This window comes from Mauremys reevesii, linkage group 1, assembly GCF_016161935.1.
Source record: "Mauremys reevesii isolate NIE-2019 linkage group 1, ASM1616193v1, whole genome shotgun sequence".
In the NCBI taxonomy this organism is placed as follows: domain Eukaryota; kingdom Metazoa; phylum Chordata; order Testudines; family Geoemydidae; genus Mauremys; species Mauremys reevesii.
The window spans coordinates 239699405-239719264 of NC_052623.1; the positions used below are offsets into that span (position 1 = coordinate 239699405).

Consider the following 19860-nt stretch of genomic DNA (forward strand, 5'->3'; position numbering starts at 1 on the left):
CTCTCTTCGTGTTCATATATCGCTTTACAGGACTCCACAATTGTTTGCCTCCATGCATTCAGCTGGGCCCTATCAGTGTGGAAGGACTGCATGAGCTCGGTGAACAGGTCATCCACAGTTCATTTTTTCCGCCTTCTAATCTGGACCAGCCTCTGGGACAGAGTAGATAGGGCCGCGCTGAAACATTTGCACCCGCAGGAGGAGAAAAAAGGAGGGTTGTATTTTAAAAGATACATTTTAGAAAGCAAAGGGGACACACTTTCTCAGTGAAACAGGCCATTCATAGTACACAGCACATGTTCTTTCTGTGCAAGGTCACATTTTGCCTCTTATACTGAAGTGACTGCCACTTTGGTGTGAGTAAGCCAACACACGTGGCTGGGCAACAGAATTCGGCTTGCAGGCAGCCATAGTAATCCCTAGGGGCACACAGGGTTCTGGTTCTTCCGCATTCATTTCAATGCTTTCAAACTGCCGGGCGCTCTTTCTCATAGCAAGCAATGCCTGGTGGGTTTGCCATATAAAAGGAGGGCCTGCGGGCTCTCTGGGCTGATCGCTTCACACAACACCCCCTCCCCCGCCCCCCTGTACCCACTGCGTGGCTCCAATGTGGCTCTGAGCAGGGATGAGCCCTTTAACTAAACACGAACAGCCCAGCGCGGCTGGGTTTCCCCTGACCCCCCACCACGTGGCTCCGATCAGGCTCTCACTCACCAGAAGTGCCTTCTGCAGCGTCATGGTTTGGGAGCCTGCCTTGAGAGTGGGGGGAGGCTATTGGCTCCAACTTTAAGAATAGTTCCTGACTAGGGGGGAAAACTGATTCCCCACTTGCCACCTGTGCACTGTCCTCTTCCTCCTCCTCCTCCTCTTCGTCCTCCAATATCCTCCTCACTCCGTGCAACTCCCCCCTTGCAGGTGTCCATGGACAGTGGTGGGGTAGTGGTGGCGTCACCCCCCATAATTGCATGCAGTTCACGGTAGAAGCGGCATGTATGGCGCTGTGACCCAGAGCGCCCGTTCACCTCCCTGGCTTTTTGGTATGCTTGCCTGAGCTCCTTGATTTTTGTACAACACTGCTTTGTGTCCCTGGAGTAGTCTCTTTCCATCATGGCCCTGGAGACTTCAGCATATGTATTTGCGTTCCTTTTTTTGGAATGTAGTTCTTCCATAACAGAGTCATCTCCCCAGCATGCGATGAAATCCAGTACCTCCCGTTCAGACCATGCTGGAGCTCATTTGCGAATCCAGGACTGTGTGGTCTCTTGTGATGGTGGACTCTGCATGGTCGCCTGTGATGGTGGACTGTGCTGATGGTGACCAAACAGGAAATGAAATTCAAAAGTTCCTGGGCCCTTTACTGCCTACCTGGCTAGTGCATTGGAGTTGAGAGTGTTGTCCAGAGCGGTCACAAAGGAGCATTCTGGGATAGCTCCCAGAGGCCAGTAACTTCGAATTGCGTCCACAGTACCTGTAACCCAGAACTGCGATCTCAATTTTAGCACTACTCCACTTGCCAAGGTGAGGTACAGAAATCGGATTAAAGAGCCCTTTAAATCGAAAAAAACAGTTTGGTCGTGTGGACGGAATCCGTTTTATTTTGAATTAACTCGGCTAATTCCGAAATAACTGCATACTGTAGACCAGGCCTCAGACACAGCGAAGTTCCTTTCTACCCACCATCATATCCAGGAACTTACCTTCAACTTCCTCCAAAAATCTGATCAAATAGATACTGTATCTCTAGTATAAAGATTCTGTGTTCTGGATCTAAAATCTGGTGGTGCAGCTTCTCAAGTAATGTGACACGTCAGGTATTGCTACATATGAACAGAGCTGTCGAAATCTTTTTGTCAGACATTACAAAATGCCAGGAACAAGGTTGCCTGTGCACCCTTAATTGGGCCCCCTTGGACATCTGCATTATGATACAGTCTTTAATTATATGATCACCTACTATTTTTCTCATAGGACCCTTCATTGCACAGAATGGATAATGTTCACTTAATGAGCAGCTATTCAGTCTTCTAATTTCTCCTCATTATTTAATGCCACACTAATTTGGGGTTCCCAATTTAAGACACCTCAGACCTGATTTTTCAGTGTTCGTAGCATTGTAAAGCACTTTATATGTTCTGTAAATCAGTCCTCAGGGGCTCAAGTTGACCACCCAGAAAATGGGCGCACAGTGACCAAACTGAAAAGTTTGGTATAAGTGACTTACCCAGCATCTTGCAGGAGCTCTGTGGTAGAGGAAGGGATAGAATCCAGTTCACCAGTGCAGTATTCAACTGCCTTAACCATGCAACCATCCTTTCTCTTCTTGCAGTCTCCCGCCTCATTCACTGCACAAGTTCCAACTTCTGGAACAAGTGCAACAGGGGTCCAACGGACAAGTCTCCTTCCCTACACCACCCTGATTCATCCCCAGTACAGGTCCATCCTGTGCACTGAATGAGGCAGAAGTCCTGCGGGAAAAAATATTTATTTACATAATGGCATACTATCTCATCATGTTTGATTCCTCCTGCCCCGTCCCCTCCAACCTGTCTCTGTCGTCTTGTCCCCGGCCCATTCTTCTCATATACCCAGTTCCAGTTTCCACTCCTCCGGCTCACATCTCAGTCCCAGTCTCCTTGCCCAGCCAGTTCTAGTCTTACTCTCAAGACATCCCATCCTAGCACCTTATCTTCTTCCCACCATATAGTAATAGTTGGAGATATACCAATCTCCTAGAACTGGAAGGGACCTTGAAAGGTCATTGAGTCCAGCCCCCTGCCTTCACTAGCAGGACCAATTTTTGCCCCAGATCCCTAAGTGGCCTCTTCAAGGATTGAACTCACAACCCTGGGTTTGGCAGGCCAATGCTCAAACCACTGAGCTATCGCTCCCCCCCAGACTTGTGCCCAGTCTCCTTGCCCAGTCAATCTCTGCCCCCCGCCCCCACCCATGACTCTGTCCTTTCTGTCTCTCCCACACTCACACTTTCCCTGTCCCCATGGATTCAGTCCCTCTCTCCCTCCCCAGGCATCTCATCCAATCTCAACCTGCCCTCACACCTTCTTTGGTTCCTTGTCCCTGGCTCTTTATTGCACTGCCTTTGCGCAACTAGTGCCAGTTCTCCCATTGTGCCCTGGTTTCTCATCAGATCTGTCTCCCTTCCTCCCCACCTCCTTCCTTCCACCCCACTGGTTCCCAATTTCAGCATCGTTGCTTAGCCAGGCACAGTCTCTTTCCCTAGCGTCTCATCCAAGGTGACCCCCTCCAGTCTGTGGCTCCATGCTCAGCCAGTCCTACTCTGCCCACCCTCCTCTCATCCCAGTTTCCACCCCACCCAGGTCCAGGGTTTTTTTCCGGGTCTATGGTGGGGGGCTTGAGAGAACAGGAGTTCCAGTGACTGACTTCAGCACAGTCTTCAGCAGCTCAGAAAGACAACTGTAGAGAAAGTCCGGCACAGCCCTGAGCTGGAACATGCTTCAGCATGGACAGAATCTTTTGAAGATTTTAGTTGTAAAGGTCTAGCAAGTCTCTACGAGCATGTGCAAACATATGCCTTTGAAAAAAAATCATAAACTTGGTGAAATGTAGGTGGATTTACATGTGGAAAACAAAAGGCCTGATTCTGCCACAAAGGCCACCCCATGCCAAATTTCAAGTCCCTACTCCAAAGCATGAGGGTTATAGAACTGCTCAAAGTAAGTCACCAGAACTTTTTAACATGGGCAAAACAATGTATTTTCCCCTTTTGCCTCATTCTTGAAAAAGGCTGAACTTTTTTGGCTGAAATTTTCCAAAATAATTCAGCCCGAGGCAGGCACCCGGCATGTCAAATTTCATCCCAAACAGTTAGGCAAATTCATAAGTAACTGAGAACAGGGTCTTTTAATGGGAAGTATTGGGCATTTCCAGCCTTGCTTCTAGTAAGGGACCCCATTCTGCCTTAACATTTTCATACAGGGGACCTCCTGGGGTTAGCATAGTATCTCAGAACTTCACAAACACATTTAGCCTCACAACACTCTTGCAAGGTGTAGATGTATTATTATCCTCAATTTATAGATGGGGATGTGAGGTGCAGAGAGTTTGTGACTTGCCTAAGATCACACAAGAAGTTTGTGGCAGAGCTGGGAATTGAACCAAGGTCTGCTGAGTCCCAGTATATAGTGCTTGAACCATGACACCAACCTTCCTCCCCTGGGGGCTGAAATTGATTTTAATTGGAGCAAGATCGGGTCCCAGACACTCAGACGCTGTGGAGCTACTACTGTTTGAGGACATGCTATTTTATCCCCGGGAAAGAACTGAGTGAAAAGCCGATAGTTAACACTCCCACCAGGAGTCCAGGAATATGCTCAGTACTTGGTATTCAGATTAAATTTGAAGTTTATGAAATGCATGAAATCTGTTGATTTTATAGCCTTTTGGGTAATTAATTATGCTTTAAAAAACAAAAAGGGAAGGAAACATGCGTCATAGGCAAAACCTTTTGTTTGGTACACTTTGTAATTACCTCTGCTCTCAATTTTTTAACAAAATGAGAAAACCTGTGAGCTGGGCAATAAGAACAGGAAATGGGATCTCATTTATTGTGCACAGTGCAGAATAAAGCTTTGTATTTAAAAGTCAGATATTTTTCAATATTTAAAATACCCCTTCCAATATATTCTATACTGTAGTTAGCTGCCCTCTGACTTTAATGTCAATGTGCTGTAAAGCTATTTACTGTGTTAATAACATAAAAGATGCAAGCCGTTTAAAATCGTATCCACTAAAAAAAAGTGGTCCTAGTAATCTCAATTAAAATGAATGCAAGGATCCATGAAATAGATTTTACATTTACACTAACTTGGTTTTGTATCTCTAGAACAATGCCTCTAAGCTTTTGCTGGCTATTATGGAAAGCAGGCATGACAGTGAGAATGCAGAAAGAATCCTTTTTAATATGAGACCAAGGGAACTGGTAAGAAAACTTCTGAATATTCATAAATCTTTTGGCTATATCTCACCCCCAATAAATCCTATCATCAAAATATTTTGTAAAGGATCTGTGTCTAAACTGAATAGCAATAGCTGCATATAGGGATACAGTATATCAAGATGGTACTAATTCTCCAAAGGTATTTTTGAAGGATCAAGCATGCATGATTTCATTCTTTATGACTTCATTATTTTTATCCATTCCAAGCACTTTTCCGTAATTGTTTCCTAACTAAATTATCATACTCCAGTAAACTGTCTTCAAGTACATTTTGTCAGTAGCTGGGAAATTAAGCTTGTACCATTTGTGATACCGCACTAAGAAGAAAAAATGCACCTCACAGGCAAAACAAAGTTAAAACCACATTTTTTTACTTTATCTTTGAATAGGGATAATATTTGTAATTGTCCCCCATGAATTTCTGTCATGGTGGAAAAACTGGGGGAGTGGCCAGTTCCATCCAATATGAACAATTTGGTGACTGGAAAAACCATGATCCCATCCCGCAATACGATCTGTGTGGATTTATCCTTCTGCCTATGCAAAGCACTTTGAGTGAGTCAGGCTCCACCCCGTCCCCACTTCCTCTCCCCCAGATCTCACTGAAGGATCAGGGCCTATGTGAGGTACAAAGAAATTATATTTTCTGTAAACTCTCTGGAAGACCTTAATATCCCTGACCCTCCCAACATCCTGTCCCTGATTCCAACCTTCCCTTCCTCTTTGACCACTCTTTTATACACAGCTTGCTGGTGAGCAAATGAGATACCGTATGTTGCTGCATGCTTCCAGCCAGGAATAGGTTGCAAGTGTCCTGCATTATAAGTCCCAACAGCAAGGCACTCCCTGCAGTGTCCGCAATCTTTCTTTAAACATATGTTTCAAAAAGCACTCTTTCTGGGGGCCCAGGATTTGTGTTGATTTCTCACAGAAGTTTTGTTAGTGAAAAATGTTGCCATTTTGAGCTTCACAAAATTTAGTAGAAATTAGTGGTTTTTTCCCAAAGAATTTGCTAAAACAGATTAGATCAGCAGTCCATCTAGTCTGGTATCATGCCTCTGGCCTTGAGGCTTTGAGGATAAGACTCATAAACCGTGTAATTGTGCAGTGTTGTACATGGAGAGAGAAATTCCTTCCTGACCCTTGCAAGGCATTAGTTTATCCCTTGATGCACATGATACGATTAGCTTGGGTTTTAAAACTGGAAATGGTGAATTTCACAAGCTCTTCCACACAGTTCATTGTTAGATTTTAATCTTAATTGTAGATAACTTAATTTTTCTTGCACTCTCTCCCAGAAACCCATTTTTATACCTGTTTTACTGCTGACTATTAGGGGGGAAAAAATCAGTGGATGGATTCCTGGCACTACTGAAGTCGGTGAGAGTTTTTCCATTGACTTCAGTGGGCCAGGATTTCACCCTGTCAGCACGTAAGACATTCAGAAAGTTTAAAATGCAGCCCTCCCTGTACAAAGCTTAAGAAAACAGTGGTGGAGTGGTACAAACTTCCTTCCCAAGAAACAACTAGGCTATGAGACTGTAACACAACCCCTCCAGGGCTGCTATTCCAGCTTATGGGAATGCTAATCACTACCTCTCTGTGCTCTGTGTAAGCATGGATCCAGTCACCCTACTCTGCCCCGTTCCCTGTGCCCTCTCCATATCAGCTTGTTTGTCACTAATGCACACATCCCATATGGTGCATACAGCGGTGGACAGGAGGGAGAAACCTGCACAACCCCCTCTTCTCTTCCCCCAAAGCCTCACAGCGGGGTTTCACTATCTGTCTATCTAAAGTACCTATTGGGCCCCCATTACTATAGTAGATGGGCACTTCACAGCCTTCAATGTATTTATCCCAGCAACACCTCTGCAAGGTAGGGAAGTTTTGTTATGCTCATTTTGTAGATGGAGAACCAAGGCATAGAAAATATAAAGCCCAAATCCTCAAAGGTGTTTAGGCACCTAATTCCTATTGAAATCCATGGGAGATAGGCACCTAAATGCCTTTGAGGATTTGGGCCTTGTCCAAGGTTACACAGGAAGCTGTGGCATAGCAGGCAACTGAACCTAGGTCTCCTGGACCCAAGCTCATGCTCTAGCCATGAACCATCCTTCTACACTGGTATCCAAACCCCTCCACATCTGGATTAATTTCACCTGAAATACACAGGTAAACACCAGACTCGATTTTTACTGCAAACTTGGCAATTTGTCTTAAAATGGCAAAGAGGAGAAACAGCAAAGCAGAGTGCAATTGGTTGAGATAAGAATAAACCGAACACCTTCTCAGGCTTCTGTTCATTCTGAATGTGCTTTTTAGAGTACATCTCCTTCTTGTAGGACTTCACGGGCCCTGTCCAAATTTGATCCAAGCACAGTGAGCAAATCTGAATGCAATTCATATTTTTCATGGAATTAAAATATTTGACAGCCCTTCAATTTTATTTGTTTTAAAGGTGGACGTAATGAAGAATGCATATAATCAGGCTCTAGAATGTGATGAGGAGGAGGAGAATGGAGATAATATTTCACCAAAAGACGTTGGCCACAATATATACATACTGGCACATCAGGTATGTCTTTTGTTATTGTGTGTCTGAGTCTATAAAAGAGAAGTCTTAAAGGCTGCAAGATGTTATTAAATTCTACCCCAGATCTGTGTGCGTTAACCATTGAAGTTTTGCCTATGTAACGTCTGCAGGATCGAGCTTATATAGGATATCATTTTCTCTCGAGTGTCTTTGGGGCCAGGATCAAAATGTGTGTGGTTTTGCTGTGTGCGTGGGCTGTGCCCATGATGTGTGGGTACTGTTGAGATGTAAATAACATAGAATGGAGCAGGTAATGTACACTCAGTTTATCTTCTTTTGTCATTTCCTACTCTGGGAATCTTTGACTCTGAACGGCATGTAAAAATAATTTATCTTAATTAAAGCATAAATTGAATCAGATTATCATCAGTTAGATTTTAATTCATGTCTTCTATTCTTATATGAAATGAATGTTAATACAATATTATTTTTATTTTACAGCTATTAATTTATTCAGGCAACATTAATAGTATGGCCATATGGGAATTTTATTCCTTTTAGGATATGCTGTTGTTCCATTGGGCTCTCTTATCACACGTCTTTTGTGCACTGTAAAGGGGAAATACAGATTTTTATTGGTACACCACAAATGAGAGAGTGAGATTCTCTCCCTCTTCCCCCCCCCACCCCGTGGAAAAAGAAAAGACTGCAACTTTAGTGATCAGGCCCTATAATAAAGATGGCACAGGCAGATAGTACTTGCTGTTCCATGTTAGGGAACTTATCTTTTGTTTTTAATTATTTTTTATTAAAGCAGGTTCAGTTTAAAAATGAAGCAATATGGGAGTATTCTAAATAAATTGTCAGAGAATACAAATATTCCTTAAAATGTGAGTAATATTGAATAGAAGAAGAAAAGAGGACAGGTTATAATTACACTAATAAGGTGAGAAATGTACATTATGTACATTTTTGTCTTCAACATGTTCAATGACGGGCTCTCGTTCCTATTATGTTCTGGAGAGCCATGTTCTACTCTTACACGGCCTGCAGTGCCCCATCAAAGACAACGGGAATTTTGTGGACCTTGCATCTTGTATAGTCATTTGCACCAATGGGAACATTTTACACCCACTTTGTGCTTACTGTTCCTGGTATCAATGACTACACAAAGTTCAGGACAATGAGGAATGAGGCCTTGAGAATAGAATACAGGGCTAAAGCTATATAAGAAAAGACTGCTGGGATACTGCCCTGCCAGGGGCTATGCAATCACTACTACTACCAATTCCATATGTCTGATTCTTGGTGAGGCATTTTGGTCACATCCTGGATCTTGGCAACAATTTACGGAGCCCTGCAGAAGAAGGCAGGGATATCTGTTTGGCAGGAAAACCTATGCTTGATGTACAGATTTTACAAAACTGGCTGATTTCCCTTCCTGCAGTTGGATATCCCAATAAACCCATCTATTTATTATTACGTGTACAGCCGTGCAGAACACCATACAGCCACATAACAGAGCATTAAACGACTAAACCATGCTGTTTAGGCTCTTCCCCCCACACCCATGTTAATGAAAAGCTATAATTTTTGGCACATGAAAACAAATCGTCGACTACCAAACTCTTTCTACATGTGTCCTTTCGATCACTCTGGGCTGGGCAGGATGTGAACTTTGTCCCTCATGAGTAAGATCATTGTTGCCTAGTTCCTATCCTGGCTCTGTTCTCTAAACACCCTCTAATGCTATCTTATATATAAACAGCTTACTGGTGACTGTACCCTCCACTCCATGTAGCTGACCTAATTTACATCATATTTCTTTGCTCTGCTCCTTGCAGTTTCATTGTTAGTTTTTTATCATTTTCACAATTGGTACAGCTTTTCAGCTTCTTCCGTGTGGCGACCTACTCTGGTTACAGCATCTGTACCATTCTAGCAGCAGAGTCTAGATTAGAGTTCCTCTTTTTATCATCACAGACTCATACACAGACAGTTTATTTTGGAGCACTCAGACTTTCCGTTTTTGTCGTTGCTCTTTTAAAGGCTGGAGTGGGTTCTGCATTTTGCCACCACGACATCCTTCCCTGCCCTTCCTGTGGTTGGTTTTACCAGAAGCAAAAGACTTTCTTGTAAATGTCTGACCTGCTATGCACAGAAAGATATAAATACATCACAAGAAAGGTTGAGGACTGAGTTATGGCCCCACACTGCAGTGAAAGACACAGAAGACCCCTTACTGTTAACTGTGCATCATCGCGTTGGCCAACATTTCTTCTTCTCCCCACCCTGCCCTCACATCTCTTGTCCTTCTCTGCAGACCATGTGGGACTATTGTTCATGTCCCCTCCACTGACTTCATCCCTTTCCTGGCACTACTGCTTCCCACTCTTCCTGTCCCGTGCATTGTAAGCAGAGTGGGGAACTCAAACCAGAGAAAACAGAACTGAGCCACCCCAGGGGACCAGCATAATCTGCACTCCCATACTACATTGGAGTTGGGGGCTGGTTCCAAATGCAGCCTTTCTGTTGCTTACGACAGTACAGAGTAATGACGCCTATGGGTACTCGATATTGTGTGCTGGAAACCCCCCCGTTATTACCAGATGGACAGCGTGTGTGATTTGTTTCACAAGAATCTACTGTGGCCAAACATTCCATGTGTCTGTGTTGTGTTCAAGCTTCTTGCTCAGAGCCAAACTTTGAGTTTTTCTCAGTTACTTCTTTTTCAAGTTCCTCCAACACTCTTGGATGAATACCATCCAGTCCTGGTGAGTTCTTGATGATCAGTGTTTGTTCCAGTACCTCCTCTTGTCACACCTCAATCAAAGGGAATCTGTATGGTGTTTATAGTAATAATTTAAAATATAGATTATGCTAAATCAAGCTGACTTCTCTTTTGTGATATTAGAAAGGCTCCCTGCAAGAACTCAGATGACGTGATGTGTCTGTGATGTGATGTAAATGTAGACTTTACAAAGGCTTCTGAAACAAGTAGCACATAAAAGTTTGATCTGTACACTGGCCCTTCTACATCTGGAATGTCAAACCAGATAGTTAATTGGTTAAATGGAGCAACAAAAATGTCACTGTGCATAGCACAAAGAATCCATCTTGATTTTCACATTACTAGTTGAGACTGCACAGCTGGCTATTAAAGGCTTTCAAAAGTTGTTAAACTGAGCAAACGTTGCTGTTGGAGTCATCTAGGATAGTAAAAACAATGAGGAGTCCTTGTGGCACCTTAGAGACTAACAAATTTATTTGGCCGTAAGCTTTTGTGGTCTAAAACCCACTTCATCAGATGCATGGAGTGAAAAATACAGTAAGCAGTATGTATATTACAGCACGTGAAAAGATGGGAGTTGCCTTACCAAGTGGGAGGTCAGTGCTAACGAGGCCAGTTCAATCAAGGTGAATGTTGCCCATTCCCATCAGTTGACAGGAGGATGTGAGTATCAACACTTTTTTGAATGCTACAATTCTTGATGTCTGGCACATGCCCCTCTGCCATGTACATTGGCCAGACCGGACAGTCTCTGTGCAAAAGAATAAATGGACACAAATCAGACATCAAGAATTATAACATTCAAAAACTAGTAGGAGAGCACTTCAATCTCCCTGGACACTCAATAACAGACTTAAGTGGCAATTCTTCAACAAAAATCTTCAAAAACAGACTTCAAAGAGAAACTGCAGAACTGGAATTAATTTGCAAACTGGATACCATCAAATTAAGCCTGAATAAAGACTGGGAGTGTCTGGGTCACTACAAAAAGTAATTTTCCCTCTGTTGATATTCACCCCTTCTTGTCAACTGTTGAGAATAGGCCACTTCCACCTTGATTGAATTGGCCTTGTTAGCACTGATCCCCCACTTGGTAAGGCAACTTCCATCTTTTCTTGTGCTGTAATATATATACTGCTTACTGTGTTTTTTCATTCCATGCATCTGATGAAGTGGGTTTTAGCCCATGAAAGCTTATGCTCAAATAAATTTGTTAGGGCTTGGCTACACTGGAGAGTTGCAGCACTGGTGGTGGGTTTACAGTGCTGCAACTTACACACTGTCCACACTTGCAAGGCACATACAGCGCTGCATCTCCCTGGCTGCAGCGCTGGCTGTACTTCTGCTCTGCCTCGGGTATAACTATTGCAGCGCTGGTGATGCAGCGCTGGTCTGCCAGTGTGGCCACCAAAAGCGCTGTAATTGGCCTCCAGCAGAATTTTCCCATAATGCTTTTAACTAAAGAACTCTTTGTTTTGTTATTATGCCTCTCTTTGTTTTGTTGTGAACTCGGGGCTCCCGGAGCTGCTTATCTAAAAAACAGGCAGGAGGATGAATGTCTACAGCTAGTGTTTGCTTGAGGAGAGAAACAGCACAGCGGGGATGGGGAGCGGGGGAAAGGGAGTCCGTCGGGGCAGCTGCTTATCTGGTCTACAGGCTGTTTGCATTTAAGAGTGAATGAGGCGTCGGGGAAATGGTCAGAATTTGCAAGGCAGGGAGCTGACACAGTGTCGGCTCCAAAAATCCTCTCTCTCTCTCTCTCCTCCCCCACCCCACCCCCATCTTTTGAAAAGCACGTTGCAGCCACTTGAACGCTGGATAGCTGCCCATAATGCACCACTCCCAACACCGCTGCAAATGTGGCCACACTGCAGCGCTGGTAGCTGTCAGTGTGGCCACACTCCAGCGCTTTCCCTACGCAGCTGTACGAAGACAGCTGTAACTCCCAACGCTGCACATCTGCAAGTGTAGCCAAGCCCTGAGTCTCTAAGGTGCCACAAGGACTCCTCATTGATTTTGCGGATACAGACTAACACTGCTACCACTCTGAAACCTATCTAGAATAGTGTTTCTCAAACTTTTCAGAGTGGTGACCCTTTATCTGAATTAAAAAATGTTCATAGCCCCCTTCTGTTTATGGTAAAAGTAAAAGTGAAAAATACATCAGTGATACACTAACAAATAAATTAGAGGGTTATTTCAAGAGGTTGACAGAGATCACTTGACCTTCAGGGGTAAGGGTGTTCAGGGAATGGGGGGAACAAGAATTTCTTTGTTTTAGATTGTAATAAAATTTTCAGTGCCTCGTTAACACCCCCCCCCACACACACACCCGGTTGCATTTCATGACACCCTCTTGGGTTGCAACTCAATGGTTAAGAAACACTGATGTGTAGGGTATCATACCTCTCAAGATCATGCCTTGAGGCTCCCGATCCAGCAAAGTATTTAAGCAAATGCTTAATATTAAGCCCATGCTTGAGTGCTTTGCTGAACTGGGGCCAGAGAGAGAATAACTATGAAACGCCACCATGTCTTTTTTGAGCAGATTATAACTTCCTAGAAAACAGAAGATTTTTTTTAATAAGGTTAAATTAAAAGTTTAGTTAAGTAGTGCTGGCACTCCCTTGGTATTTATGTAAATGAGACAATCTCCTGATGGCACCGAGACCTGATGAAAGGATGGTTTTCTCCCACCCCGTGTGGTTAGAAGAAATTAACACTGCTTGATATCAATGCAGGTATGCAGCATAAAGAAACATCAGCTTGAACCAAACAATCCCCTGATAGCCTGGCACAGTTGGAAGTTCCCTTTCATTGATAAGCTCTTAAAATAAACAAAGGGAAAACTAAACATACAGTAGCAATTTGAGTTAATGGGTAACTCATACACATTCCCGTCTGGTGCTAATTATCAATGGAGTGAGGGAAACAAGTAATTCAGCCTTGTACATTTGAATTGCTAAAATATATTAGCTGTAGAATAAAGATTCCTTGATCAAGTGTAGCATGAAATATCTAATCTCCTTATTGCCATGTTTACTATGTGTAATGGAAGATTAATAGGTTATATGCATAAAAAATATTTGGCAAATAGACAATTGATGGCCTGCATTTATACTTTGGGAATAATAGTGCCCTACAGTCTATTGAATACAAATTAATTAATTAATTTTTGTCAGTTCAAATAGGATTGGTTTGATAACGAGACTTTTATTAAGGAAAAGTTTCAAGTAGTAGTTGAAATTCTGGTTACCCACATAGTTAAAAAATATAAGCAGCACACGGCCATATAAGGTTCTATGACTATCTACTTAAACTTATTAAACTGTTTTATTTCCTCCAGTAGATCTGAGCATAGCAGGGGCAGAGACCATCCTTTGTTCTGTGTTTGTCCAGTGTCTGGAACAGCAGAGTTCTGGTCCACGACTGAGGCTTCTAGCTACAGCAATACAAATAATAATAATAATAATAATAATTCTGGAAATAATTAGGAATCACGTTTGCCTTTTTATAGCATATTCTTTCTGAGGGCTTCAGATCACTTTAAAACATTAACTGCTTACATTTTCCCAACATCCCTGTGAAGTAGGATGCAAAAGAGGTGAAGGCAACTAGTCATTGGCCTGGATGGGAAAAGAAGCCAGGTTGCCTGATTCCTAATCCTTTGCATTAGCTGGTCCGCCTCTCATGATAACTCAGTACCAGCTACTATACTAATGAGGAGGAATTGGCATTCAATACATCAGAAAGGCATCATTGCTGGTATCTTACCATTCCTTAAAGGAGACTGTTAAGCCTATTTTTAAAAATATATTTTCCTGTGCTGCTGCTAATATAGCTAGTTAAAGCTGGGAGAACTTTAGTCATATGATTGGCTGTTTGTGCATGGGGGGAGGTGGTATTGATTTTTACTGGGGGAGTTATTTTTGGTTTGAGGGTGTAGAGCAGCTGTTGGCTTTCTTTGGGTTGGTAACACTTTTGAATTTTGGCAGAGGTACGTATTGCTTTGCATAGGCCCTTTTTTGTATATGTTATACGTGTAAATAAATAAAAACATACTGAATACAGACAAATGTAATTTTGTGTCAGGGCAAAGGAGAGTCACAGGTAGGAGATTGAAGTGATGGAGCTAAACAGGCTTTCTATGATTCAATGGCTATGGAAGTTAAGGGGCATTGCTGTGGTTGTGTACAACCAGATACGAGGTAAGATCATCTTACCTTTGGTAAGTGCATCTTGGCCTTTGGTACAGGAATCCAGGGTTTCTGAATTGGCTATGCAGCCAGCAATAGACAACAGAGCAGTGTTTCTCAGGAAAGAAGTGTGACCAGAATCAGGAATGCATTTGTGGTGAAATTGACTGACTGGGCTGAAAAGAAATGCTGCCGAAGAAGACTGAAGTGGGTTACTTAATGAAGCATTTAAAAGAACCCACAACAAGACCAAAACAAGGAAATAGGGCAGGAGAAGGGCTGTGGTTCCCACACTAAGGGTCTCCATTAACTGTGTGACACATGAACACCAGGTGATTCCAAGGAAAAGGGGTGGATGGGAGCCACATGAGAGAGGAATGTGACTCCATGGAATGTCTTTTCCCCTCTCCTCACTAGTGTGTCAACATTCCCTCGGTACCATCTGTGACATAAGTAAGGCACTACTGAGGTTCACTGAGCTCCAGAGGCTTCCAGCTGTGAGGAACAGCCTTAAGTTCCAGCAAGAACCCCTTGGTTCATGGTACATCTACGCAGCCCATGGCAGTGAGCCTCCCTGCCCAGGTCGACGGACTTAGGCTCACAGACCTCACATACCACGCTAAAAACAACAGTGTTGATGTTGCAGCTCAGGCTGGAGCTTGGGTTCTGCCACCTAGAGAAAGGGGATGGGCTTCAGCGCCTGAGCCCCAGCCTGAGCTGCAGCTTCAGAGTGCTGTCTACACAGCTGTTTTTAGTGTGGTAGCACAAGCCCAAGTCTTGGGAGGCTCGATTGGGCAGGCTGTGTAGACATAACCATGGAGTATGGCAGTGGAGAGTGCTCATAGAATCATAGACTATTAGGGTTGGAAGGGACCTCAGGAGGTCAACTAGTCCAATCCCCCTGCTCAAAGCAGGACCAAGCTCAACTAAATCATCCTAGCCAGGGCTTTGTCATGTCACATGGGACATACTGTATCAGTACATCTTCCTGGTCAGCACTGCCGACTTTTGTAGATACGCTGGCTGCTGGTGGACACACCACCACCGGAGGGGAGGTGATAACCATTTTGTGCCTTAATAGCCCCACTCCCCATTAGCAGACTTAGTGTTGTTGGGGCCGTGTTTCTGCTGACAGCTACCTGCTGTTAAATGTGACCCATGAACTATTTACAATTGTTTTAATCATTTGATTTTTTAAAATAAACCTGTGCCTAATTTACACTAACATGTATCTGTTATATGTGGGAGCAGTAGCTCCAAAAATAAGGCACAAGTACAAAGTGACTGGTCTGCAGCTGGTGTAAATGAAGCCAGCCTGATTTACAATAGGTGAGGATCTGACCCTTTTAATCTATAGGTAGCGCCAGATTTTGTATAGCCGACTATTTCCACATTTTGCAGCACAGAGTGAGGGTTCTCAAGACGTTTAATAGGAATCTCTCCTCCCAAACAGCTGTTTGTACGTAAAGAAAAGCATTGTACATACTTACAGGAGCATTGCTAAGTTTTTAGTTCAGAGCATGATCCAGTGGAGATGGCACTGGACTGGGAATGAGAAGATCTGGGTTTAGGTCCTGGCTCCGGCCCTGACTTTCTTGTGATCTTGGCCAAGTCACTTCACCTGTTTCCCCCTCCCATCCTGTCTTGTCTATTTAGGTTGTAAGCTCTTTGGAGCAAGGATTGTCTTTCACTGCCCGTTTGTGCAGTGTCTAGGAGAGCAGGGCCCTGATTTTGGTTGAGACAAATAATGAAGAATAATAGAATCTTAGAATCCCACCAGTCCTGTGGGATGAGTTCCATAGAGTAACCCAGAATTCCTTTGAAAAAGTCACTCTCTCCCTGCAAGGCAAGTGGAATTTAAGGCTTCAGCACTATTCTTTTAGTGAGCGTTTGCTGAGGCTTGCAGTTTTCCTTCCTAGCAGAAAAGCATTAGCTGATCACATTGCCAAGGCAAGGAGCTAATGGGGACCTGTCCCAGGAACCGTGACTGTCAAGAGACTCGTATCCTGGGCTGCCAGACCTGAAACTTCTTGTGAAACTTTTATTTTCCGCATTTTGTTTAGTAGTTCTCATCCTGATGAGACAGTCTATGGCATCAAAATGACACTGGCTAATTAAATGTCAGCAGAATCAGAAGCTGTTGCAAGGCTTTTACACTCAGATTGCCAAGATTGAAACAAAAACCAAGGAGGCACATCACCCTCCCTGCAGCTCATTAGGAGGGTATAGACCTCTACCGTCAACCAGCTCCAGTGTATAGATCCAGTATGGAGGCTGCTACAGGGCCTTAACACTAATGAGCCCCTGAAAGCTTAAACAAATGTCTGAGGCTGCCGTTCATTGGCAGGTAGAATCCTTGGCAACTTGTTCTGCAACTTTTTCTTTTCCTATTTTGTTGACATTGGCTTCCAGCTATTACCCCATCATTTAAGATCCAATTCCAAAATGGAATTGAATAGCATGGGTCCTAGTGCCCCGAGGAGTCCCACTGACTTCAGTGAAGCTCCTTGGGATTGGAAGTGGCCGTGCTTAGAACAGTGGTTCTCAAATGTTTGTACTGGTGACCCCTTTTACACAGCAAGCCTCTGAGTGCGACCCCCCACTTATAAATTAAAAACACATTGTTATATATTTAACACCATTATAAATGCTGGAGGCAAAGCAGGACTTGGGGTGGAGGCTGACAGCTCGCGACCACCCATGTAATAACCTCGCGACCCCCTGAGGGGTCCTGACCCCCAGTTTGAGAACCCCTGGCTTAGAGGATCCCATTGGTAGGCTTGGGTCCAATGGGCGGTGCTTACTTTCATTTCCCTCAAAATGTAATAAGGTCAAATGTATCAGTTGATATCACATGCATCCTCTGTTTGGGGACTATATTGCATTAACATGGAGGTAGACATGATTAACTGGGCAGGAGGTTTCCTATCTCTAACTTCAGTAATCCTGTGTCCATATGATTTGTGGTTCTTAAGATCTCTGTATCTGGGAAATACAGTTTACTGTAGAATAGAGGCCCATAAGGCGTACTAGAGGAAATACCGCTAGTATTAATGTGTGGTTCCTCTCTGAAAAGTGGCTGTGTAAGATGCCACCCTCTTCCAGAGAGACTTGCTGCTCGCTCTGTGTATCCACGGTCCTATCTGCTCACCTTAGTGACAAAAATAGATAGATAGTTACTACTTTTTTTGGGAGGAGCTGGATTTTCTTCTGGCTCCCATTTCACCAGCAGAATTTTTAGCTGAGTTCCTACTGCAGGACCAGTTCCTTATTGGACCAGATCCTCAGCTGGTGTAAATTAGAATAGCTCCATTGCAGTCAACAGAGCTACACTGATTTGTACCAGCTGGGAATCTGTCCCATTGCCTTGATGTTCTGCTCTCGGTTACACTGGTGCTTTCCACTGAAGCCATACTGCCAGTAACAGCGTAACGAAGGGCTGCACTTATCCTGCAGAATCTTCATTACTGGTGGCGAAAGAACACTGCTCAGCTTTCAGGCTGAGTTTGCGGAGGTGAGCTATAGGGAGAAAAATAATTCTACCTGTAAAGTGAACAAATCTAATCCAGAAGTCTTTGAGAGACAATAAATGTGGAACCCCACAGTACCATTTTTACAGTCACTTTTCAAAGTGGACTGCACTTTGTCACCATAAACCTCAGTGCATAATGTTGTCTGCACAGAAATATATGTAATATACCACTGCCATTGTTTATATTGCAGCAGAGGCAATGATAGAAATATACATGGTATTGAATTGTAACCATACTGCCATAGATGAAATCTTAAATCAGAGGCTGAGCTGGGACTTGTGCATTTCAGGTGATCTGCAAAGGGCTTGCATAAAATGGGGTTATTGCCTTTTCGTGGGGAGTGCGATCATGTTGAAATTTCCAGCTAGCAAACTCTGGTTTAACAGCTGGCTATGTTTTCTTTACATCAAGAATAAGATGGAAAATTACTTAGAACACCAGTAGTATCTCAGGGTAGAAACAGACAATCATGGTGGATCTTGCTCTCATGCATAGGGTTGTACAAAGTGGGGTCCAGTTTTCCCACCTGGTGTATGGCTAGAGACATTAGGATGATTTTTCCTCTGGATCACCTGCTGGGATGAGTCTGACACATCCTGCCTCATTGATTTGCTGTGGTTGCCAAGGGTGAGCATCAATTGCCCACCAGTCTCTTCTTTCTATGTTTCTATCTGTTGATCATCATTTAGTTGCTGGCTAACACCAATAGCTCATATCTGATGAGTAGAACTAAGATGTGTCTGTCTAGGATGAAGGTTGCACCTCGGCCGCTCACTTTCCTTTGCTTTCTTAGCATATGCTGCTAATTCATAGGTGGCTGGTTCAAATATTGTCCAGATGACTGCAGTAAAGAGGTGGGATTTGGAAAGGGAATATCATCACATTTTGTTTTGCGTAGTCCTCTCCTCATTACCAAGCCCTGAAAACAGCTATTCTGGTTTTTGTTCTGTTAAGGGGACTGATGAGGCAAAAGTCCAGCAGCACTATTTAAAATAGTGGGAAGGCTGTGCCATACTGGCTGCTGAAAGAAGCATCTTGTTTGCTTTCCTGCTCCTTTCTTTCACATGGTCAACCCCCCATTCCTGCCTCACCTCCCAGTATGTGCATAACAGTCCCCAGTGGTGAATAGAAAAAGACGAGTGAGTTTGGGCAGTTGTGAATTCTCTTTGCAGGACTCAGCTGCCAGTTCTCCACTTTAATCCAATTTGTCTTTGGGCAAGAAAGCTTTTGTCAAGAAGTAATTTCCTGTGCTTTGAGAAGTACCTGTTAAAGAGGTTGGGATACTAGCAGGATTTGCTATATAATTTGGAGGACCCGAACAAGAGCATGGTCCTAAGCAGGAGATATCATGCCATAAGTTGCACTTGTCTTGCTGCCAGACCAGGGGAGGTTGTCTGGCAGTAACCTTTTTCCTCTGCTTCCAGTCCCATGGCTGGAGAAGAAGGCAGGGCCATCCCAAGACTGAGAGAGGATGTGGGGCCCCCATAAGAGCAGGGTAGTAAGCAGCTGCCTACTTTGCTTGTGTGGATATTTAAATTACTTTTTTTTTTAGACTCTACTTGTTGGACAGCTGTAGATAGCAAGATTGCAGAGAAGTGCTATTTCCCATTCTACTTCTGCTCAGAATAAGAAAAGAAACCAAAAGAGGAACATGCTTTCAAGCAATAGAATTGAGAGCTCCTGGAAGGGAGATGCTTTCTTTTCTCCAGTTTTTAATATATTGTCCTGGTGGCCTTCATGAGCAGAAGGGAGAAGCTCTTCCACTCTACAGGTGGGGAATCCTGTGGGTAGGAACCTACCTGCTGCAGCTCTTCTTGGGGTGGGCACTG

The 19860-nt window shown here is 43.6% G+C and overlaps 1 protein-coding gene and 1 long non-coding RNA gene across 9 annotated transcripts in view; one reads left to right on the forward strand and one right to left on the reverse strand.

The window, feature by feature from the left end:
• The window catches only part of ITPR2 (inositol 1,4,5-trisphosphate receptor type 2), a 348068-nt gene that overhangs the window by 264228 nt on the left and 63980 nt on the right, over positions 1-19860 (forward strand). For all 8 annotated transcript variants that reach the window (XM_039542701.1, XM_039542709.1, XM_039542739.1 and 5 more), the window contains 2 exons: positions 4862-4957; positions 7437-7553. In XM_039542701.1, the coding sequence (XP_039398635.1) occupies positions 4862-4957; positions 7437-7553 (213 nt within the window). The remainder of the gene's footprint in view (positions 1-4861; positions 4958-7436; positions 7554-19860) is intronic.
• The window catches only part of LOC120407243, a 39367-nt gene continuing 33138 nt past the window's right edge, over positions 13632-19860 (reverse strand). The window contains exon 3 of the long non-coding RNA XR_005599858.1: positions 13632-13744. This is a non-coding gene — a long non-coding RNA (uncharacterized LOC120407243). The remainder of the gene's footprint in view (positions 13745-19860) is intronic.